The 24978-nt window shown below is 36.0% G+C and overlaps 2 protein-coding genes and 1 long non-coding RNA gene across 4 annotated transcripts in view; 2 read left to right on the top strand and 1 right to left on the bottom strand.

Annotated features, from left to right (window-relative positions):
• LOC112127850 overlaps nucleotides 1–24978 on the bottom strand; it is a 72414-nt gene that overhangs the window by 37135 nt on the left and 10301 nt on the right. The gene's annotated exons all lie outside the window — the stretch shown is intronic.
• Nucleotides 121–4209, top strand: LOC106662736 (protein 5NUC-like). Its single transcript, XM_014386980.2, has 9 exons — nucleotides 121–517; nucleotides 2122–2322; nucleotides 2373–2577; nucleotides 2638–2838; nucleotides 2892–3046; nucleotides 3126–3228; nucleotides 3317–3460; nucleotides 3519–3692; nucleotides 3918–4209. Exons 1-9 carry the CDS (start codon nucleotides 209–211, stop codon nucleotides 4031–4033), a joined length of 1608 nt encoding a protein of 535 aa, XP_014242466.1. The 5' UTR covers nucleotides 121–208; the 3' UTR covers nucleotides 4034–4209.
• Nucleotides 14043–18730, top strand: LOC106662735 (protein 5NUC-like). The gene is made up of 9 exons (XM_014386979.2): nucleotides 14043–14394; nucleotides 16614–16814; nucleotides 16866–17067; nucleotides 17129–17329; nucleotides 17385–17539; nucleotides 17613–17715; nucleotides 17775–17918; nucleotides 17977–18156; nucleotides 18455–18730. The coding sequence occupies exons 1-9, from the start codon at nucleotides 14086–14088 to the stop codon at nucleotides 18580–18582; spliced, it is 1623 nt and encodes a 540-aa protein (XP_014242465.1). The 5' UTR covers nucleotides 14043–14085; the 3' UTR covers nucleotides 18583–18730.

Below are 24978 nucleotides of genomic sequence, written 5' to 3' on the forward strand. Positions count from 1 at the left end.
ATTTGATAAATTTCAGATTAAGAAATGAGATATGAATTTCAAATTAAAATCGTTGGCCCAACAAGTAAAAGTATGTTAACACAAGTGTTTGACATTGTCAACAACACAAAACAAACAAGTAAAGAAAAACGAGTTGAAGGTGGCGGCCACGTGTCATGATAATAGAAAAAGCCGTTTGAAATCTTCCTGGTCTCTAATCATTCCGACGATGTCTTCCGTTTGGAGTATTTTCGCTCTTCTACTCTTTTGTCCAGCCTTGGGCTTCGATCTGCAGATCTTACACACGAACGACCTGCACTCGCGTTTCGGCGAGATCAACGAGAACACCCGTGACTGCAAGGCGGACCAGAAGTGCTTCGGAGGTTTCGCACGTATCGCACACTACTTCAAGTCGCACCGCAAAAACAACACCCTCATTTTGAACGCCGGCGACAGCTTTCAAGGGACGCCGCTTTTCGTCGCTTTCGGCTCCGAGATCGTCGAGAAGATGGTAAACTTCCTCGAAATGGACGCCATGGTACGTTATAAAACATTCAAACAGTCGTTCAGGATAAAGGGCTAGAAGCTTTTGGGAAGAAAATCCAATTTCAGAAAATATTTATTATTTGATTATCTAATTGGATAAGTTGTTAGCTAACTGGGAATTATGTTGTTATTGAAAATCTGAGACATAGGGTGTGTCTATAGGGTGGATGGGCTTAGGAGGTAGAGCGAGAGGGAGATTAAAAAATATAGTGATATGATCTGAGTGTGAAGTGACATTCAGATCTGGATGATGAGTAAAAACCATAGAAAGGAGGTCGGAAGGAAACTGACACTTTTCTGCGTTTGTCCTGAACCAGGTCCGTAATTGGAGACGGCACTTAGTATTGTTTGGATAACTTTCCTAGTAGTTAGCCAGAAGGAGTTTTGTCTTGTATGGATAAGAATTCGGGTATGATTGCAACTGGGATGAGTGGTATTTGGATTATTCGATTTTCAAAACGTGACACTATCACTCAGATTACAGTACTATTTTGGAGTTTTTCTATTATTTTATGTTACTTGGTTTGGTAGTACTTAACGTTTTATTCCGTATATTCACATAGGTTTTAATATTTTATTGTATACCAATTTTATTTTTTATTGTAAGGATGAAGTCGCCTCCTAGTAAACCAGTATAGTGAGTTGTCTTTGCTTAAAGTCTTTCTTTTCTCGTGCTCTTTCCGTCTCAACTTTTACTTCTAAATAATATACTTATATATATAAGAATATATTTCTCATATATTTACCCATATCAATATACGGAGGATGATTGCTACATCCGTGGTGTTAGATGAATTACAATTTGATATTTGTGAAAATTACATGTGCCGATTTGAGTAGATTGAGCTTGATTCTATGTATTATTGATTCATAATTTATTTGGTTGCAAGGCTTTTAAACGTTTTAGGAATAATGATCGATGGTCGACCCATGGATATCATCGTTGTATTGTACAAACTGACAATGGTACAATTTACGAAACACATTACCAAAAATTGCTGTTTTATAGTTGTATATAATTATATATAGTAATATACTATATCCTAGGCTCCCTTGGGGGCCCAAATCTCTTCTTGTTTGACTGTGAAATGTCTGCCAGGTAAGTAGGAAGTAATCTCTATATCCTAAATTGATAGCATCCCCATACTTTACTGATAATTTACGCATGCCATACCTTGTGAAAAAAATAGCAGAACTTAATAAACAATCGTTAATAAACGGCCTCACTCAGCAGCAGTGAGACTGTTTGTTTATTACATCCGTTGCTTAGTGAATTTCGCCATTTTATGTTATAACATAAAATGAATGATAGAAACAGGTTCATCTTGGGACATTGTGTTATCTTTTAGGGAAGTATTTTCGCATTCAGAAAGAACTTGTCATGACTCATTTGCTGTGCATTCCACATTTGTTGTCTTAACATTACTACACACCTATGAACAGCTGCTCAGAGATATGTTTATATTTCCGTATTATATGCAAAGTGTTCGAATATGATAAGAACAAATGAACAAGGCAATATTTTACAATAACATAAATTATTAGATTCAATAAAACAGCTAAAGCAAATCAATACCGTGAAATTTCTTTTTCCAGAGTTTAGGAAACCACGAGTTTGATCGAGGGCCCAAGGTTCTAAAGGAATATATTGACAAAGTGAAGACCCCTGTCGTGACTTGTAACGTGGACGGTTCTAGCGACACAGACTTCGCCGAATCAAAGCTAAAAAAATCTATAGTTAAAACTGTCGGGAAAGTTAAAGTGGGCATCGTCGGTTACGTCATTAAAGAAGTCAAGGTAAATCCGTGAAATTTGCAATTGTCTTGTCTTCTAAAAAAATTTTTTAGGAGATGTCCAGAGTCGGTAATATTACGATAACAGATGAGATCGAATGCATTACGCAACAAGCTAAGAAATTGAAGGAGGATGAAAAGGTAAATATTGTGATAGCAGTCGGCCACTCTGGTTGGACTAAAGATCTCGAAATAGCGAAAAAAGTGGAACAAGTGGACGTCGTCGTCGGAGGGCATACGGACACTTTTCTTTATACAGGTATACATCCGTCGAAGTTACCTAAAAATAATTTATAATTCCAATTGGCTTTACTGCTAGGTACTCCCCCCAGCATAGAAAAGGTAGAGGGGCCTTATCCGACCCTTGTAAACCAGTCATCGGGAAAGCAGGTGCCGGCCGTTCAGGCGTTCGGCTACACAAAGTACGTCGGTGAACTGAATCTTAGCTTTGACGACAACACTTACAAACTGACCAACGCGTCCGGAAACCCAGTTCTCATTACGGCGGATATGGAAAAGAGTAAGCGCTTTACAGTAAACAGATAAGCTGACAGTCTAAACAACCAATTTCAGACGAGAATGTGACGAAAGTTTTGGAGGAATTTAAAGAGAAACTGAGCAAAATTTACCAACAACCAGTCTGCCAGACTTTAGTTGATCTGAATGGCTCTTGCAAAAGTAAGGAGTGTAACATGGGCAATATTTTTACTAAAGCGACATCTGAATTTGTAAGAATAAATCAAACGACAATCCGTAATTCTAAGCAGCAATTATCTTAAAAGCCGAAACGTTATTTTTGGTTTTAAGGTCGAAAAAGAGTCCAACAGTACTAGCGACGAGTTTAAAATGATTGGTCTAGTAAACGGAGGAAACATCAGGACTTCCCTCAGTAAATCATCGCTCGAAAACAGTAACTTTTTCACCCATCTCTACCATATAAATCTGTATCATGCTCACTTTTTCTATCAGACACCAATTTCTGTATCATTATGTTTTAGACACAATTACTTTTGGAGATTTGGCAACCGTTTTGCCTTATCCTAACTATTTAATGCAAGTAAGGATGAACGGTTCTCTTTTAATGGATTTTCTTAACATCTCCTACCATAAAATATCACTAGGAGGGTTTTTACAAATGTCCCGTAAGGTTCTTGCAGTTGAATGGGGTCTCTGCATTTTTAATTTTTTTTAATTTTTTAGAAATGAAAGTCACCTATTTCCACAATAATAAGACGGCTGAAGCTTTTGTGTTGAAAAAGACCGGTGAGATGGAAAAAGTGGATTGTAAAAAAAAGTACGATGTGGTTGTCACCGATTATCTCTATACAGGTGACGGGTATGACTTCCGCAAAGGGGAATTAATTAACACATTCAGTAAGTTGTACTCTATACGTCTTTACACGAAATGTAGTTAGCCGTCATGGTGAGTTTTTACAAGTTGAACACCAGAATGTTTTCCATATTTTGTAAAAATTATCAAAAAAAATTATCACCTAGAGCTTGATTCGATTACCCACACTTGTTGTCATTGAAAATTTCATTTTTATTTTTCTTACTTTCTATGATGGGTTTTGTTTGTATTTTTGTTATTTATTTCAGATAAACCTGCACTGAATGTTGTAGAGGAGTGGATGAAAAATAATGCACCAATCAATGTCACGGAGATGGACACAATCGTTTTCTACGACGATTGTAGCCCGTTCTATCCTAAGTAGCGTGCTTTTTTGTATTTTTGGCATCGGCCCTAAGTCAAAGTCACATCGCTATGATTTTCGGAGGAATTCTCCCCAAACCCCGCAAGAGGAGGCCTCACCACTGCACAACAAATTTTCATTTGTAATTCATAGATGCAACAGAAGAAAATATAGAACGTTTTTATTTAAAAATGCTATTAAGTTAAAATAAATAAATCCTTTTATTAAACCTGCTATCATAAAGCGAATAACTTGCGCTTGGCAGTAGAGACTTTTCAGAGCCCCAAAAAAATCAATTATACAAAATCTCTTAACAAAATAAAACAAAAATAACATCTAGCACAATGTGATAATACTAAAATAAAATGAATCCTCGGGTGCCAGTGTTGGTGAAAAAAGTCCATGTTGGGGAGTTGGATTCGAACCCGGGGCCTTTGTCTCACAGAGATGAGCACCGTGTCAACACCTAAACTGTTGCAACAACCAACCTTAGTGTAATTCTAAAATAATAAATTACCAATCGTTTTAGAAATTACGTTTTTAAATATCAGAAAATTTGAACACTTATAATTAATTTTTATTTTATGGTTATCTATATAAAAATCTAAGGACAGCATTTAATGAAAAATTATAATAAATCAAATTATTTACTTTTAAATAAAGAAACATTCAAAATATGATTTCTTCTCCTAACATGAATTGAAAGTGATTTCAATGTTATGATTTGTGTTTACAACAATATAAACATGAAGATTAAATAAACAGCTGATTTAAATTTATAACCTTAAATTCTGAGTATAAAATTTTAGTTCTAAATCTGTGGTTTTTCATTAAAATTATTTTAATAAGTGTATTCTAGGTGACCATAAGTGGTTTAACGTGGAAATTGTTCCACCCCCAAGCGATAATTCCATAAACCAAATAGATTTTGACAGTGCACAATAATTTGATTTCTAGTGATTTATAGACATAAAATTTAGCAAAACTCGAAAGCATTTTCTTTTATTAGTAAACAAACGTTTTGAAGTAAAAGATAACAATTGGAAAACTAAGAATGCAGAACTCTTTATTTATATCACCACCAAAAAAAAATCAAATTGGTATCATCAGCATAACTAAAAAAAACCAAGATCAATAAAAATTCAACTAATTGTTCACATAAATAAGAAACAAAATTAGCCATAAAATTGAACTTTGTGGCAATCAAGGAAAAATACTAGATGGAACAGTAATAGAAGAAACAACTTTATTAACTTGAGTTCGAATAAAAGGTAAGAAACTTAAAGAACTTAAAAGTTTCAATGGTACGCAAGAAATACTCATATCAGACATCTTTTGCAAAAAAACAAGTCAAACTAAGTCAAATGTTTTACTTATAATTAATTAAGGTTTTTAGTTGAGATAGAAAAGTCAATGGCACGAGCGGGATTCGAACCCACGATCTTCGGCTAAATACGCCGCTGCTCTACCACTTGAGCTATCGTGACCTCGATCCAAACGGACACCAACTTCCCATCTCAACCCCACCTTTTTGCCATTTTTCAAATGTCGTGTAATCGGATCGGATGAAATGGCCACGGAGAGCTTTAGTGAAGTATACTTCATTTTAATTCATCAAATTCACTAATTTCGTGGTCCGCTTGACCAATTAATTAATTCTGAATGGATCGAAATCGCGATAGCTCAAGTGGTAGAGCAGCGGCGTATCTAGCCGAAGATCGTGGGTTCGGATCCCGCTCGAGCCATTTTTATCTCAACTAAAAACCTTAATTAATTGTAATATATTAATTGGTCAAGAGGACCACGAAATTAGTGAGTTTTATTTATGCTTAAAAAGACCTCGAAAACATAATTATTTCTATCTAGTTCATTAACAATATGATTTGTGACATCAAACAAAGCCAACTCAGTTGATTTACCTGGTAAGAAGCCATATTATTTTTCTGCTGTAGTATTATTACTTATTAATCCATTTAGGTTTTAGTGGTCAATTGACCAAGTTACTTCTTTCAATTAATTATTCTTTCTAGGTAAGGTCTTGGTTGAGATAAATAAGTCAGTGCCACGAGCGGGATTCGAACCCACGACCTTCGGCTAAATACGCCGCTACTGTACCACTTGAGCTATCGTAACTTCGATCCTCTCGGACACCAACTCTCCTTTGCCTCAACCAAGACCTTACATAGAAAGATTGATTAATTGAAAGAAGTAACTTGGTCAATTGACCACTAAAACCTAAATGGATTAATATTTATTTAATAAATAAAAAATGTTTCACTTCACTAAACAGCTCCCCATGTCGCTGAGAATCCAATTCTGATTACACGATATTTCAAAATGGCAAAAAGAAGGAAAATTCGAAGGGTTGTAGGTTGAGATGGGGAGTTTGTGTCTGACAGGCTCGAAGTCACAATAGCTCAACTGGTAGAGCAGCTGCGTATTTAGCCGAAGGTCGTGGGTTCGAATCCCGCTCGTGACACTGACTTTTTTATCTCAACCAAGACCTTACATGGAAAGAATAATTATTACTTATTAAAAAATTAAATAACCTCGTCCTAATACCTTTTCTAGTACCCTCGAAAAGGAAAAAGTCAAAATAAATTGATCCATAATTATTAATGTACAGTTTAGAACCAATTTTAAATAATGGAATGACTAATGCTTTGGTAAATTTTGACGGAAAAAATCCCTAAAGAGGATTTGAATTACGGATCAAAATAGTATTTATAAAAGTTTAAATTTTTCGAATAAAAGAATTTGTAAGCAAATATTACATCATAGGTTATTATTAAATAAATTAAATTATTAGGTTTCAAATCATTATATAAATAGAAGATCTCATTTTCAGACACCGATTTAAGTTCAAAAATATGAACCAGTTTGACTTTTAATATTAGTAGAAAATAGGGAAATGCAAAATCCAAAAGTTCTTGGCTGACATGATCAGTTGGTGTATAGAGGACAGAAGTCACGATAGTTCAAGTGGTTGAAGTGCAGGGGTCGTGGGTTCGAGTCCCGCTCTTGACACTAATTTTTCTTTTCTAATTTATTTTTGCATAAAAATAATAAAATTAAATTACAAATAAACATTTACACATTCATCTCGAGGGATATAACCATGAGTTCACCAGGGTGATAAGTTCATCACTCCCTTCAAAACCCAGACGCAGCATTTCGCCTTTTGTTTGTTAACCGTGTCTGTTTTACACTACTAACCCTCAGACCTCATCGTTTTTCCTAGATAAAAAAATTATCTACTCTGTTCTATAATCAAGCAAATCCAATGTTTTTTTAAGTCAATCAGAGAGCATTGCAGTGAACAAAGTTGTTTTACTTTTAACTTAGCCTTTGTTGCCACTCACCGTGAAATCCTTTGCGTAAAAATGTTTTGCTAGCTGTCAGTCAGCCTCGGGAGTGAGCTCTTTTGGAGTGATGAGTTAAATCATCAAAGTCATCAAGGTACGTAACAAACTCGTCTCAGATTGTAAATGTACATTCGATTCCAGATCTTTTTCGAGAGGGCTTGAAATGACGTTGCTTTGCTACAGAGACAAAGCACTTTGCGGACAACTACTAAAATCCTCAAATTGAATTGTTTATGGTGGTAAGTAAAAAGAACGGGCCGTTCCTCAGGTCGGACCCCCTGGACGATCACCCCTTTACGTGCATTGTCGTCCCGCGTGCTATCGCCCGCGGTCGCAACAATACCCGAGTTGTTTTATCTCCTGTGTCACGTCCCACCCGCGTTCAAAGGATTTGCCCAAACTCTGTCAGAGATAACACATTTCACAATATGCCCTCGCTCCTGGCAAAAACCAATTTGCTACTAAGGGAAAAGGGAGAAAGTAAATAATCAATGGTCCTCCCCTTCCTCTCTCCTTCCCTGGAAAAACTGTTTCCCAGTCGACCCGACCAAATAAACTTCTGTTCACCTCAAAAGTGCCTTAGGAAAGGAAGAAAGTTTGATCCTCTATAAGACGAGGGAGACGAACATGGCCGTTGATGATGCTGCGTTAGTGGTCATAAGTGTCGATGCTGAGAAAGACCCATAGGAAAGAGTACGTCCTAATACATATTCGGAAGCGTACATACACAGAAGCATTTTTTAATTACCTACTGCTAATTGAGTGGTTGATTCTTTCCAAACAGCCTTATCTCAGCTTATAATGAACAATAACTAACAATAAACAAAATTATAAACAATTTTCAGTTAATTATTCTTTTTATGTAAGGTGTCGGTTGAGATGAAAAAGTTAGTGCCACGGAGGATTCGAAGCCACGATAGCACAAGCGGATATAGCAGCGGCGTATTAGCCGAAGGTCGTGGGTTCGAATCCCGCTCGTGACACTAACTTTTTTATCTCAACCAATATCTTTCATAAATATTAATTAATTGAAAGAAATAATTTGGTCAATTAGATCACTAAATCAAAATGGATTATAAACAAACTTAATCCCGCCTTAAGCTAAGGATTTTTAATGGAGAATAATATGAAGAATGTTTTATAATGTGATTTGATCCGCGACACCAAAAATAGATATTTAAACAATCTCAATTTAACAAAAACAGGAAAATTGTACTTCAAACGAATTTAACCAACGAGATTCAGGTTTGTGAGGAGGCCAAGGAAGTAAATGAATTAAGGAGGGGCAATAAACTCAATCGCACTTGAGTGCTTTGACTAAAACCCCATCACCTCGTCTCCGTACCATGCGCCAAATGAAGAGGAAAAATTAATGCCTGTAAAACACTATCACATTCATTTTATAACAAAATGAAATAAAGAACAACTTAGCGTAAATTCCTAATATTTCTGCCGTTTATGGGACTTTAAAATTATATGTGCGGAATATGTGAAATATTGTATGTATTTAGTATCAAACGGACGACAAGAAGTTCACCTTTTTTAATTTTTAAGCGGGGAACACACCTACCCGATGCAACGCTACGCGACGCTATCCGTTGCTACCCGTCGCAAATCCAAAGTCCAATTTTCCATCAGATTGTATTACCCCCGAGCACATCTGCCCGATGCCACGCAACGCTACCCTACTCAACGCCATGCGATCCCCACTTTCTAGATTTTCGTCGGGTAGCATCGAGTACAGTCGAAGACAAAAGAACCGGACACTCATATTTTTATTCAAACTACATGTATTATTGTCGTAATATTAATTACAACATACTTATGACAATATAAACCAAATTAACCGAGATCAAAAATTCATCAGTTTTTATTAAAAAAATAATTTTAATGGTTTGGTAGAAAATTGATCAAAACACCGGAATATCATTTTTTGATATAATAAATTTAATTAATAATTTATTACTCAGTTTTGCTCATAAAATTTAACTAACATTTTATTTCATGGGTTTGCTCATAAAATTACATCACTTTTGTCGTGTAGAGTCAAAATAGGACACTCATATTTTTCTAGTTTATTTTAAGCTATGTATAAATAATTTTGTCGGTATATTAATTACAACATTCTTATTTTAATGTAAACCAAATTAAACGAGATCAAAAATTCATGAGTTTTTATAAAAATTATATAATTATAATGGTTAGGTTAGGCAGAAAAAACACCGGAATAACTTTATTTAAAACAATTAAATTTAAGTAACAATGTGTTACATGGTTGTGCTCATCAAACTTAACCAACGATTTATTACAATGTTTTGCTCACAACAGTGCATTAAAAACAAAAGAGGCGTTGCGACAGTCATAGTGATTATTGCGATACACGCTGTGTGACTCCTGGCGTGCGTTTGACGTCGCTTAGATGTGCACACCCTACCAAAACGTGGTCGGGTAGCGTCGCATAGCGTTGCATCGGGTAAGTGCGTTCCTCGCTTTATTGACGATAACGTTTTGTACATAAACAATAAATAATAAAAATACTGTTGAATCAAAAAGTATTTGATCAAAAATAACACGACATTTGTATAGAGGTATCATATTCACTAATGTTTCTCACAGAATTAATTGTTATTTATAAGTAAAATGAACTTCACTTTTGTAAGCAGTAGATAGGCGTGCAAAATAATAAACGAATTCACTACTTTCGTGGTCCGCTTGACCAATTAATACATTACAATTAATTAAGGTTTTACTTGAGATGAAAAAAAGTTAATGGCAGGAGCGGGATTCGAACCCACGATCTTCGGCTAGATACGCCGCTGCTCTACCACGCTATCGTGACCTCGATCCACTCGGACATCAACTTCCTATCTCAACCCCACCTTATGAGTTTTCCCTCATTTTGCCATTTTTCAAATGTCGTGTAATCGGTTTTGATTCTCGACGACAATTGAAATGGCGACGGAGAGCTTTAGTGAAGTGTACTTCATTTTTTCAATCATTAATTCACTACTTTCGTGGTCCGCTTGACCAATTAATACATGACAATTAATAAAGGTTTTTAGTTGAGATGAAAAAAAGTTAATGGCACGAGCGGGATTCGAACCCACGATCTTCGGCTAGATACGCCGCTGCTCTACCACTTGAGCTATCGTGACCTCGATCCCCTCGGAAAAATGGCAAAAGGAGGGAAAACTCATAAGGTGGGGTTGAGATAGGAAGTTGATGTCCGAGTGGATCGAGGTCAAGATAGCTCAAGTGGTAGAGTAGCGGCGTATCTAGCCAAAGATCGTGGGTTCGAATCCCGCTCGTGCCACTAACTTTTTTTCATCTCAACTAAAAACCTTAATTAATTGTCATAATAAACGAATAAAAAAATCAATTAATTAAGTGCTCAAAAAAATCATAGGTACAATATTTATAAATCCGATAGATACATACAATGTAAAAGTGATTAGGTCTCTAGTCTATTTTTAAACATTATATATTTTTTAAAAGTTTTTTAACACTAGGTCTCTATATTTTTAAGCGTTTTAAGCGTTCGTTCCTTGGTGAAGGATTGTTTGATATATGCTGGAGAGTTTGATTAGCGAGAACAATGAGGCGGAAGACGTGTGTAGCATGCAATAATGACGTGATCAACTTCCGGTATTTTCATGTCATTATGAAGGGTAGAATTCCTGACATACTACTGGGCTTCTTTTGCTAGCCGTAAAAACAGTTTTGGTTGTTTGTTGGCGAACCTTATTGCACAGCTGTATTACCATATCGTCCGGATGGTGCTAAGTAGAAGAGCATCTTAAGGTGTAGTGGCAATGGTGAAGTTGGGCCGATTACAGGTTTTAAGCATAAAATTCGGTATCTGGCGCGTTTCTTTATGCCATTGATATGTTCACGCCAAATGAGTTTAGTCAAGAGTGAGGCCTAGATAGCGGACAGGCTCCTGGTTAAGGACTATTTTACCCTTTCCCGGGTTATCATCTTCGGTTCTACAACAACTTTTTAAGTACGTTTTTTACTTTTTAAAACTTTCGGAGATTTCTATGGTGATGTTTTGCAAGGATGAGTTTCTTGGACCAATACGTAGGACTGCAAAATTGTCTGCATGTTGGGTTATAACTAAATTATCCGATTTAGGAAAGTCGATGACTACACAATATACAAAAAAAGAGGCTCTAGGACTCTTCCTTGTCGAGCTCCAGCTTTTATATCTTGGTTATTAGACTGTGCAGTACCACATTTCCAGTGAATGTTCTTCTTTCTAAGTTGCAAATGATGAATTAATAAAAACGACAGAAACTGGGACAATTTTCAGTCTTTAAGTGTGAACAAAAAGGGACTTCTAAGGAGAAATGTTAGACAGGATCAGCGAAAGAAGTAACGTCTTTTATTTAAAACATTGAATTATAGAATATTAAATTGTCAGTAATTTGATACATATACATATTTACATGTCACGAAAGAATTGTGAGAATTCGAGTACTGTAAATAAGATATTCCGAATTTGATGCCGAGCTTGACTATCGAGTTTCGTTATTTTCAAAAGACGCGTAATAAAAAATCTTTAAAAAGAAAACAATTAAAACGTCATTCAAATTATTCGAAGAAAAGATGTCATTTTGATTAAGGAAGACGTATTACCAGCATTATTAAAGCATAATTCTTATCAAATTGAAAATTGATCTAAAATGAAGAATATTGCCATTTTTAATTTGACGAGAAGAAGGATAACGGATTATCTGCTATCAATTAAGTTTTAATAATGCAAAAATTTAATATATAATTATGTTCAGTTTGTATGTCCACCCAAGTGATCCAATTTTAATTAATGATGGAAGATATTAAATTACATTAAAAAAAAATTGAAAAAACCGAAATCAATGTTTCATAATTTATTATTTGTTTTTAAGTACAATATATAATAAATATGTAATTCTTTACAAACGCACTCTGTATTGATTGATCGAATTATTTAATAACCCCTTGAATTAATTACTTTTATTTAAGCAACTACTTGACCATTTTTTGGAAAATTACCATAAGTAATTTGTTTAATATCATGCCAACAAAGAATATAAGAAAAAATGAATTGCTTAATAGTTTTAAAAATCTTTTCATTTCGAACAATCACAGAAGATTGTGAGGTTTCCCCTACTGTGGTCTGCGTCCTTAAAAACCTATTGTTTGATAGTAACATATCATCCTGGTCTGCCTTTACTCGCTGATTTTGGTTAATTCAGAAGCGTTTCATGACGTTGGTAGGGAAAGTTATCGTCCTATTAAACTGAAGTAACATTTAAATTAAACCAACGGATAGTATTTTTGTTGTTGTTGTATCTAATTCTGTTTTTGGGACAAATTTTAAGCCTTTGTTTAATAAGTTGTTCTCTTCTTTATTTAGTTCCATGTTTGTTAAGTTTACAACCCTTGGGAGGTTTTCGTAATAAAACCCAACATGTCAAAAACGCTTTTTCTTAAAACGACCCCCTCTGACACGACGCAAACAGCGTACCAAGACGGGTCAAGATTTCCACCCCGTCTTCTTCACAGGCAACGAACCCAAGGGTAGTAACTTATCAAACACGGAACTAAATAAAGACGAAAATAATTTATTATACAAAGGCTTAAAATTTGTCCCAAAAACAGAATTAAATTCAAAAAAACTATTATCCCTTGGTTCATCGGTAGCCCAAAGTTTATAAACTTAACAAACCTAAAACTAAATAAAGTAGAAAACAATTTATTAAACAAAGGCTTAAAATTTGTCCCAATAACAGAATTATATACAAAAAAACTACTATCTCTTCGTTCATCTATACCCCAAAGGTTGTAAACTTAATAAACAAGGAACTAAATAAAGAAGAGAAAAATTTATTAAACAAAGGCTTAAAATTTGTCCCCAAAACAGAATTAGATTAAAAAAACTACTATCCCTTGGTTCATCGGTAGCCCAAGAACTACAAACTTAACAAACATGGAACTAAATAAAGGTGAAAAGAATTTATTAAACAAAGGCTTGAAATTTGTCCCCAAAACAGAATTAGATTAAAAAAAACTACTATCCCTTGGTTCATCGGTAGCCCAAGAACTATAAACTTAACAAACATGGAACTAAATAAAGATTAAAACAATTTATTAAACAAAAGATTAAAATCTGCCCCCAAAACAGAATTAGATACCAAAAACTTTAAATTAAATTGTGATTGATATCGTTAATTTTTAACCGGATTTTAAACGAATACACAGGCTAATTACAATTGTTCGTCTATGACATTTATTCCGAGCAAGATTTACAAAAAAAATATATATTTTGAAAAAAGAAAACAGTATTTGAACTACAATAATGAGGAGCCAACTGCTATTTATACGAATAAAAACTTAGTTTAAAAAAAGGCGATGGTTTTTCGAATAGGAATTTGATGATTGCCCGTGAAGATGGGATGGGAATCTTGACCCGTCTGGGTTCGCTGGCTTTGCGTCAGATCCATTGCGACCAGGGGTTGTTTTAAGAAAAAGGGTTTTTGACACTTTGAGTTTTATTATGAAATGAGATGTGTTGACGATTAAATTTAAAATAGGTGGCGAAAAGCGTTGAAACGAAAAGGAGGAAAGAACAGGTGGAATGAGCTTTAGAGTGAAGGCGCATGCGTCCTTATACCTGATAAAAGAGAAAGCCGTTTGAAATCTTCCTGGTCTCTAATCATTCCGACGATGTCTTCCGTTTGGAGTGTTTTCGCTCTTCTACTCTTTTGTACAGCCTTGGGCTTCGATCTGCAGATCTTCCACACGAACGACCTGCACTCGCGTTTCGACGAGATCAGCGATACGACCGGCGTCTGCAGGGAGAACCACCCGTGCTTCGGAGGTTTCGCACGTGTCGCACACTTCGTCAAGACGCACCGCAAAAACAACACACTCGTTTTGAACGCCGGCGACAGCTTTCAAGGGACGCCGCTTTTCGTCGCTTTCGGCACCGAGATCCTCCAGCCGATGATAGACTCCCTCGACATCGACGCCATGGTACGTCAGGTTTTTAGGAAAAAACCCATTTCGGACAATTTTTTTGTAATGTCGTGAGATATTCCACCACCAAAGTTTTATGGTTTACAAACTAACGATATTTTTCAAGGTTTGTTGTACTTTTGTGGTGGAGCTCCATTATCAAATGTTGAATGTCAATAAAGCCTTTAGTTCCAACTAACATTTATTGACATTCAACTTCGATATACAAACTAGTGGCCTGTTAGGGCAATAGCCTCTTACATAGTTGGAATCATGGAAAGATACCCAAGATTATAATATTCTGATCATATTAAATAAGTACTTCCGGATACACCATATTTGTAGCATAATCAGATTCAGCGTCCTCAACTTGATTGTCTGTTGAGTGCAACGTCTAGTTGGCCTCGAGTAAAATGGGTTTTGAGAAAAAAAAATGGAACGTCTGTCTGAGCTTTATTTATGGCTGTTATGGTGCGAAAGCAACCCTTAGGTGAAATTAAATCCTTGCAAAGTTCATGTTGGGATCGGTAGATATTAACTTTATTCTGGGCAAAAAATTACACTTTTGCTCAAACAAAACATATTTTGGTCGTTTTTTGCTACGCCGTATGTATTCTTTCAATGACTATTTCCCTCTTTCTTCGGATGAACACATTATATAGTTTCTACATATGAATATTTAGGAATTTCTCTGTGTAGGTAATTATAGGCGCGAAATCACGTTTTACAATAACAAAAAAAAATAAAAAGAACAACTCAACAATATTAGTACTGAAAATTACTGGTTTTTAAGTACTGAAAAGTACGGAACGGCATCATGTCATATTCTACGCAATCATATTTTAATTACTTATTTATCCTCGCGATTATTAATTTATACTTTTGATAATTTTTCGAATAAATGTGAGGTCAGGGCTAAAAGTTTAAGCTATAAAGGCGATAATCCGTGGATCGTTCGGCCGTAATGTTGATCGGCGTTTCTTGCGTTTTCAATTACATTCTACTTACACACCCTAAACACTTATACATTTGAATATACGCACATTTACACGTAAACACCGCACAGTATATACACAGCCAGGAACCACCCTCGTTTCTCTTAAGAAGCGGAACAGGAGACGAAATTATTCATTGTTTTATTGTATACTAAGACAAGCTGTAAGCTATATTGGGAATTATTGTATCTATACTATTTTAAACATCATTAAAAAATAACTTTTTAATTATTTTTATCAGCTTATTTTTAATTATATAATTACTCAATTAATTAAACAAAATTTTTTTCGAAATGAAAAATTTGTCACAGGCGGGAGTATACTAAGACAAGCTGTAAGCTATATTGGGAATTATTGTATCTATACTATTTTAAACATCATTAAAAAATAACTTTTTAATTATTTTTATCAGCTTATTTTTAATTATATAATTACTCAATTAATTAAACAAAATTTTTTTCGAAATGAAAAATTTGTCACAGGCGGGAGTATACTAAGACAAGCTGTAAGCTATATTGGGAATTATTGTATCTATACTATTTTAAACATCATTAAAAAATAACTTTTTAATTATTTTTATCAGCTTATTTTTAATTATATAATTACTCAATTAATTAAACAAAATTTTTTTTCGAAATAAAAAATTTGTCACAGGCGGGATTCGAACCTACGACTTTCCGCTAAGTACGCCGCTGCTCTACCACTTGAGCCACCATGACTTCGATCGCCCATGCCACAAACTTCCATTTTATTCCAATTGTAAAAAAATCGCGGTTTCAATCTTTAATACAAGTTTTTCTATCCGAAGCCGTGATTTGCTTACAATTAGAATAAAACGAGGGGTCGAAATGGGATGCTTGTGTCATTAGTTGTAGGTTCGAATCCCGTCTGTGACACAGATTTTTCATTTAGAAAAAAATTATGCATAATAAATTGAGTAATTACAACAGAACTTTAACTGATGAATTTTCGGTGGATCAACATAGAGAAATATAATATGCAAACATGAAAACATAAACTAACTATCCTAAAATTAAGGATTATTATGATAACGATGAAAAAACATTGCATATCGTCATAACTAATAACAGATGAACATGTTTTCGAAAACAAATATTAGGTTTTACCTTATAACTCAAAATTAATATTTGAAATGTGATAATATGAGAAAACATGGATGAAACTACTTTTCAAAAATACATCCCCTAAGTTAATTTAACAGCAATTAATTTCTGCTAACAGAGTCTTGGAAACCACGAGTTTGATCGAGGGCCCAGAGTCCTGAGGGATTATCTTGACAGAGTGATGACTCCTGTCGTGACTTGTAACGTGGACGGTTCTAACGAGCAGGACTTTGCCAATGCAAAGCTAAACAAATCTATAGTTATACCTGTCGGGGATGTTAAAGTTGGCGTCGTCGGTTACCTCCTTCCCGCCACCAAGGTGAATGACCTGAAAGTTGCTATTGTCTTCTTCTAAAAGTTCTTTCTCTAGGAGATAGCAACAGTCGGCAATGTTATACTAACAGACGAGGTCGAATGCATTAGAAAAGAAGCGCAGAAATTAAAGAAAGAAGGTGTACATGTCGTGATCGCAGTCGGCCACTCCGGTTGGACTAAAGATCTCGAAATAGCGGAAAAAGTGGAAGAAGTGGACGTCGTCGTCGGAGGGCATACGGATACTTTTCTTTACACAGGTTTACAACCGTTAAAGTTAAACAAAAAATATTTCTAAATCCAATTGGCTTGTATTGATAGGTACTCCCCCTAGCAGGGAAAAGCCAGAGGGCCCTTATCCGACCCTGGTAAAGCAGTCTTCCGGAAAGCTAGTGCCGGCCGTTCAGGCGTACGGCTACACAAAGTACGTCGGAGTACTGAATCTTAGCTTTGACGACAAGACTAACAAACTGATCAACGCGACCGGAAACCCAGTTCTCATGACGGCGAATCTAGCAAAGTGTAAGCGTTTAGAGAGTAAACAGATAACCTGGCGTTCTAAATAATCGGATTTCAGGTGAGAATGTGACGCACCTCTTGGAAGAGTTTAAAAAGAACATGAGCGCAATTTACAAAGAGCTGGTCTGCATAACAGAAGTAGATCTGAATGGATCTTGCAAGAAAAGTGAGTGCAATTTGGGAGATATAATTGCGGATGCTGCGGCTGAATTTGTAAGTGGTAACGATACGACGACGGAAAGTGTTACCAGTAGACTTGAAGATTTAAACGATTTCTGTTTTTAAGGTTGACAATCGAACTACAGATAAAAATAGAGAGTTTGAGACCATTGGGTGGATTAACGGAGGAAACATCAGGTCTTCAGTCGATAAATCAACTCTCGAAAACGGTAATTTTTCACCCTTTGTTTTTTAACCCAATGCCAATGTTTATGATTTTGTTTTGTAGGCAGATTGCTGTTATGGGATTTGGCAACAATTTTGCCTTTCCCTGCCCAACTAGTGCAAGTCAGGGTGGTCGGTAGTATGTTACTTGAGCAGCTCAATCATTCATACGATCAATTATCGCGGGGAGGATTTCTGCAAGTATCGAGTAAGCTTATAGAAGTCGTGGGAGTGTCTGGAAGTCTAATAGTGTTCCTAATTTGTAGAAATGAAAATTATATATCCCCAGAACAAAACGAAGAAAATCCAAGCTTTTGTGAAGAGTAGAAAAGGCCAGTTTGAAGAAGTTATGTCGAACAACTTCTACGATGTGGTCGTTACCGATTATCTCTTTAGAGGAGGTGACGGGTACAACTTCAGCCAAGGCGAGTACACTCAGTTTTTCGGTGAGTTAGACGTTATAAAATACGAAGAAAATTTTTTTAATTATGCGGTCCGTGTAATTAGCAGGCACGGAAGGGTTGTATTTTAAATGAAGCTCAAAGCTGGGAAGTTTTCCATATTTCTTTTTACGTTTTTTTTGTCCAATTCAATCGCTCCCCCGCTTCCCAGTGTTTAATTCGCCTAAAGCCCGATTCAATTACCGACACTCGTTTTCCTTGGAAATTAAATTTTTCCCCTTTCTTACTTTCACAAAGGCCTTTATTTAAATGTGTTTCGTTGTATTTTTGACATTTCTTTCAGATAAACCGCAACTGGATATTGTCAGGGAATGGATGGCTCGCCAAAGTCCAATCACCGTCAAAGAGACGGACAGAATCGTCTTCGACAATGGCAATTCCAATAGTTCTGGAGCCGCGCTTCCTGGCTGACCCTCTCCGTCATAATTAACACACACACACGCACGCACACGCATGCACACGCACGCACGCACACACACAAAATATAGATGAAACATCTAGAACTTATTTTAAACAAGCTGTTAAATTAAAATATTAAAGAGGTTGCGTTCTGAATCTATGTAAATTTACTTTGATTTAAATCATGTTCGCCTATTCGACATAAAAATTTCGAAAGACAATGTAACGCCATTGGGGCTTTGAATTCATTGAATAACAAAAAAGCCGTGATACGTTTAATTTGGTACAATGAAATGGTGAAAAAAAATATATACATTAATTTAAATGTAATAGCATAAAAATAAATTAAACGTATTATGTTAAATAAGAGGAGGAAAAAATTAATAGAAATTAAACATATCGAAACATCAGAAATTCCTCGGTGTTAATTGGTACAGGGGTTAATCAACAAGCCGGAAATTTAAAGTGGAAAGGGTTGAGGTATACATAGGAAAATTAATCAAAATAGGCAAATTATACTTGAAAAATAGCTTCAACGGCAACATAGTGCCTTGGAGGGATGGCCAGGGAAGTAAATGAATTAGGGAGGGACGGTAACTCAATCGTACCTGAGTGCTTGGATCTCATGATAAATTTTTAATAAATAATCCATATTTGATACGCAGTGCTGAGTAGCGGACCCTCGGCGGTCGAGCGGACACTGGCCAAAGACCACTCCTGCAGAGAAGAGACGAAGTGGTTTTGAACACGGAAATGTAACGCCATAATGAAAATGATCCGTTTAATGATTAAATTTAAAATTTCGGCTCGAATTCAGTTTGATTCGTCTGAAGGATCCACTGAGACGGAAGACAAAAAGCGAAATTAAAAGTTGAATGAAGATAAGAATTTTCCATCTCACTGGAATGATGTTTTGTCACGGTGAACAAATTAATTTTGAATAAATTTCGTTCCAATAGTTCTGATAAAGCTGATCATTTATATTTTTCACAAGGAAGCTCGGTTTTCGCAAGTCTGATTTTTTTCAATCGAAAAGCTATTAAATTACAGCAGTGCTTTTGTAAAATATGACAAAATTAAAAGAAAGCTATAATAAAATATCAGGTGTTCTTATATGCCAAGGCAAATTATATTTTTATAATATTTATAATATTATTTAATATAAATATATTTGAACGTTCTTATACGAAAATAAATAATTGATTTCAATATTTTTCAAAAAACTGCATATGTGATCGGCATATAAAGAAACTAATTAATCTTTATGTAAGGTATTGGTTGAAATAAAAAAGCCAGTGTCACGAGCGGGATTCGAACCCACGACCTTCGGCTGGTGATTCGAATCCCGCTCGTGGCACTATCTTTTTCGTTTCAACCAATACCTTACATAAAGATTAATTAGTTTATTTATTTTTTCTTTCCTTTTTGCAATTTTTCAAATGTCGTGTAATCTCTTCGATTCTCGGCGACAAATGAAATGGGCACGGAGAGCATTAGTGAAGATATACTTCATTTTTCTTTATTAAATCCATTAGAGTTCGTGGTCCGATTGACTAAATAACTTTTTTGAATCAATTAATCTTTATGTAAGGTATTGGTTGAAATGAAAAATGCAGTGTCATAAGCGGGATTCGAACCACCAGCCGAAGGTCGCTCATGACACTGTCTTTTTCATTTCAACCAATACCTTACATAAAGATTAATTTATTCAAAAAAGTTATTTGGTACAATATAATGGATATAAAGAAACGTTGGTCGATGTGTGGTCGAAGGGTACAATTTCTTCGCTCCATATAGGGAGCGTGTAGGAATACCCTCCGATTTGAGGATCGTGCTTGTCGGCAGCACGTATCCTCTTCCAATTCTTGAAGAAAACATGGTTGCTACATCTAGGACGCTAAATGTTCCATTATTGCTAAGATTCTTGACTCTTTTATTGCTGTCCTTTTAAACATATCGTCATTCTTGAGCAATTTGTCATGGGGCGCTCCACTTCGACCAACTTGCTTCTTTACTTTTCTTTTATGTTGCCCATCCTGATTTTGTGTCGTTCCGTAATAAAATGATGGGTAGGAAATAAATTGTCTTTTCCACAATGCGCTGAAAAAATCTCGTGTTGGGCCACATAGTTCATGCTATATACACTGACATATCCAAGGCTTTCGACAAGGTCAACTCTTCCCAGGAAGCTTGAGCTTACAGGAGTGTTGGTTCGATCTCATTTTTATCTCAAATTCTATTTGGGATCCCTCATTGTTCTCACCTTTTTCAAAGTATTTTTTACGACAAATAATCGATTTTTCGGTTATCTTAATACTCTATTTTAACAAACGTCCTAAAGTTTCTTTTCCAACGTTTCTTCCATTGCGTTTTGTGAATTCTTTCAATTAGATTTAAATGCTTTCTTTACCTGGTGTGATTTGTATATCAATCAATCGAAATGCAAATGCATTAAATTCAATGCGTCTTCTAAGCCGAAGGACTGTGTTTCTTGATCTGCCACATAAGCAGTCTTCCTCTGGATGAAGTAGCTGAAATAAATGACAGCCATTCTTTTTAATAGTAAATGCAATTTTTGTGATCACATTTCCAAGATTGGAAGTAAGGCTGTTAGAATTTATCAGACGTTTTCAGACATGGGTAACTCCTTTGCTCTTAAAATGTTATATCAGTCTTTGTTCCGTAGTCGTCTTGAGTATACAACTATTGTCTTGGATTCATGTTTTAAAACTGAGATTAAACTTTTCTGATGTATTCAACGTAGGGCTACTAGATACTTTTTTTAAAGTTGGCTCTCTTAATTACCTTCTCTTCTGCAGTCTCTTTTGAGAAGTGTTCAAACTTTTTTTGTAGAGCAACATCGCACCGGTTACGCAAGACATTACCAGCTTAGCCGTTTCGCCTCCCTGGAATGCTCAATTACAGCAGAACGTAATTTTTTATCAGACTCTTTATATACTTTTTAAAAGAAGATGCCAATGTTCTTTTCTGTTGTTTTTATATAAGAACTCTTAACGTTCTAGTGTTTTATTTGATTATGTTTTGTATGCTTAACTCTGCTGATGACTGTAGAGCTTATATTATAAAAATATACTGGTAGCTTTATGTCCCTAGCGTGAGTTGAAAGTGAGTGTATTTATTGGTGTGAATACTGTGAGAGGGGATGGAGGAATATCGTGTACAACTCTAGTTGAGTGAATGGTATGTAAATAAGAAAGAACGTATTGAAGAGTGAGTGAGTGGCCCAGAAATGGGTTTGGCTTTAGTGATTGATCGCGTTGGGGGCTGAAATGACATACCTGTTGATACTCCTTGGATCCCGACCACGGTGGCCGGACGGATAAATATCGATTCACACACATCAGTGACGTGTCAGTTACCGACGAGAAATGACAGGCATTTTGTAACACCGACGTATTTGAAAATATTATACTTGGAAAGTGAATGGCTTTGTTCACACTCGTCCGGCGCGCGACCGTGTCCGTGCCAAAACAGTGCTGCCGTTGTCACCGGACCGTGATCGTCGGATTTCGATAATTTTGTTTCACGGCCATACATCATGAATAACGAAAAACTCATTGAGTTAATAATAATTAATTAATACAAATAATTCTGTTGTTCGATCAAGCAATGTCAAAATATACGGACTCAGATTTTATGAATATTCTCTGGATAAAAATAAGAGCAGAAATGAAAACAGTGAGTAAAGTATGTTTATATTTCAGTAATGTTTACATTATGAATATCAACAGGGTATAATAAATTATGAACTATGATTAGAACTTGTTTTAAGGTTGATGGGTATTTGATAACCACGGGATAGATTCAGCACCAGAATTGAAATAATCAGTGAATATTTCTCGTACACGACATGTATCTGCCCCTCCCTGTAAATGTAAATTTTGTAGTGTTTGACTTTCACTCCTCGAATCCACTTGGGAAGCTACGTAATAATACATGCATATATCGAATTTCTTAATCTATTGTGAAATTTAAGTCTTAAGTTATGCAGTAAACTAAATTTTTCTCCATCGTCCACTTATTCTTTGTGAAGTGTAGCAAATTGTCTCTCTTGTTCCCTACTTCATAGACCCACTTCCGTTTTTTCGCTTATGGTTCCTCGTCTTCATCCAAAATCAGTGCGATAATCAGAAGTTCATCATCTGAAAACATTGCTACTTTGGCGAATCTCGTCCACTGCAAGGCACGGATGAATCACTGACCAGCGACAGAGGGGGAATAAGGGCCGTCACGACACTGACACGTAACTGATGTGTGAATCGACTTTAAGACCTAGGTCTGACCTCGCACTGCCAACATCCGAGGTGGGCGATTCCCGAGGCCGTAATTTACTGTACATTACAAACACTGGAATTGTCGGTGAATTACCAAAAGTGATGATTCCTAAACGTTGCCTAAATCTAATCAAAGATCTGTTCCATTATTCTGACAACATTCTGACATTCTTTCCTGTATTTACACTGAACCCTAAAATGTTTTGATTCTCAAGATGATAGATGACGCACCTCCGCTCGAGACTGGATGGGTGTTCCAGCTGTAAGTTTTGGAGTAGAAGCCCCACCGACCTCACTCTCCGCTTGTCCATTCCGAGTGAATGGGGCTGCATTTAAGAACCAGACCGTGTGCTGCGCGTAAAGGAATACCCAAAAAGGTCGAAATGCATCGACCAAGTCTCCTTCGCACTCCCTAGATAGAGAAGGCCAAGAAGTCTCCCAAGAAGAGTATTGGGGCTCCTCCAGCTTAAGAAATTCCGGATCCGCTCCGGCCGCGGTTTTGTTTAAAGTGGATTGTCCACCCCCTAGAGAAACACTGCCTTCGGAAAGAAACCGCTAACGGTATCCCCGAGCGACACGTTCTTGCCAGGAGCATCGCCACTAAGCCTCAACGAGTCCATTCTCATGTGGCAAGGTCTGGACTTGGAACATTTTCTGCTATCCCGTGTGGTTATAAAAAGCACTCGCCGTCCACTGCCCACACGAATACAGCTTGTGCTTTAGAGAGTTGCCACGTTCCCAAGGCTACACAATTAATGTTGCGCCTGGATACCCACCTTGTATCCAAGTGTTGGGACAAGTCTCAAGGAAATTTGCGTAGAACCTGGATTTTGAAAGGGAAGTGACCAAGGACACGAGGCTCACCTTTTCAGGTCGCACCCCCGCCTTGGCCACACTGTACCACCCATTGTCACCGTAGTCCCACATTTAATGGGATAGGCCCCTCTGGGTGGCTACAACATTCTGACACTGACGGTTCTAAGATATGAAGCTTATGAAAAAAACCTTTAAAAAATATTTTATCTTTTTATAAGAAATTTTGTATCCTAACCGCTGAACCTAACGAATTAGTGAATTATGTAGTACGTTCGTGATGCTCCATGAAACATATTTATTTTTTAACAAAAGTTGACTTTCTGACTTTTGATCCTACTTAATTATTTGAAAATGGATTGGGAGGAATTTCCCGTAGGAAACTAAAAACATGGCTTTTGTGTTTTTTGGACTTTTAAAGTGTTTTACATTCACTCAGATGTTATCAGAAAGTTAATAAACGTGTAAAAACCCCTTTTTATTTTACATTCAGATTCAATCTTGTCTATAAATTTCTGCACGATTGAATATTATCAATGCTCTATGAATATATAATTCTTAAACAATGTTTGTAAATCCCAGGGCCTGAAGATGATCTCAATAAAGATTGAAACGTTGGCACGATAAAGAAAATGTTTTTCTGAAACCTACACCACACCGGACCGCATCTCACGATTTCTGAATAATAATTCTTTGAATTGATTTACGAGATTTTAAAGGCTTAATAAAAAAAACTTAATTAACGGAACTTTTGATTCTTACGGTTGGACGGGCATTACTTTATACATAACTTGAATAGTTTGCAAATTCTCTGTTTTGTACTTAGAGAGGGTCTTAATGCAACCAAGGACCTTAACTATTTGTCTAGGTCGTGATCGTCCGAATCACGTGAATCAATTGACAGATTCATCCACTCAGAATTTAATGAATCTGTTCTCGCGTCCTTTGATCTATTCTTTCCTTTCGTAGAATTTAAAGAATTTTATTTTGTTTTACGTGTACCAAAAAATCTCTTGTCGTGGTGAAAATAGTGTATCGACGTTCTCTAATGGTTAATACTTAAACTTTTTCATATCTACCCAATTACATTAATTTCTAATCTTAATTAACCTTTATAAAAGTCAAAATTGCATTTTTTGTGGTTACTCTGATTAATTTTAGAATTTTAATTGCAACAATTTAGTACGGATACGTTAAAATTATCATTATAGTATCTGTCGTGTAGTTTAATAAACTCACGCACCGGGAATGTTTTGCAGATGAGAGGCAGGCAGGTCGAAACATGTATGCTGAATATATA

The sequence above is a fragment of the Cimex lectularius genome, unplaced genomic scaffold (genome assembly GCF_000648675.2).
Source record: "Cimex lectularius strain Harlan isolate CLEC.00 unplaced genomic scaffold, Clec_2.1 scaffold374, whole genome shotgun sequence".
NCBI classification, from domain to species: domain Eukaryota; kingdom Metazoa; phylum Arthropoda; class Insecta; order Hemiptera; family Cimicidae; genus Cimex; species Cimex lectularius.

Bases quoted from the DNA above. Each gene is read 5' to 3' on its own strand.
- LOC106662736 (XM_014386980.2), top strand. From the start codon at position 209: ATGTCTTCCGTTTGGAGTATTTTCGCTCTTCTACTCTTTTGTCCAGCC. The intron at 518-2,121 runs GTACGTTATAAA...TTCTTTTTCCAG, and splicing joins TCCTCGAAATGGACGCCATG to AGTTTAGGAAACCACGAGTT. The intron at 3,229-3,316 runs GTAACTTTTTCA...ATTATGTTTTAG, and splicing joins TAAATCATCGCTCGAAAACA to ACACAATTACTTTTGGAGAT.
- LOC106662735 (XM_014386979.2), top strand. From the start codon at position 14,086: ATGTCTTCCGTTTGGAGTGTTTTCGCTCTTCTACTCTTTTGTACAGCC. The intron at 17,068-17,128 runs GTTTACAACCGT...TTGTATTGATAG, and splicing joins GGATACTTTTCTTTACACAG to GTACTCCCCCTAGCAGGGAA. The intron at 17,330-17,384 runs GTAAGCGTTTAG...ATCGGATTTCAG, and splicing joins GACGGCGAATCTAGCAAAGT to GTGAGAATGTGACGCACCTC.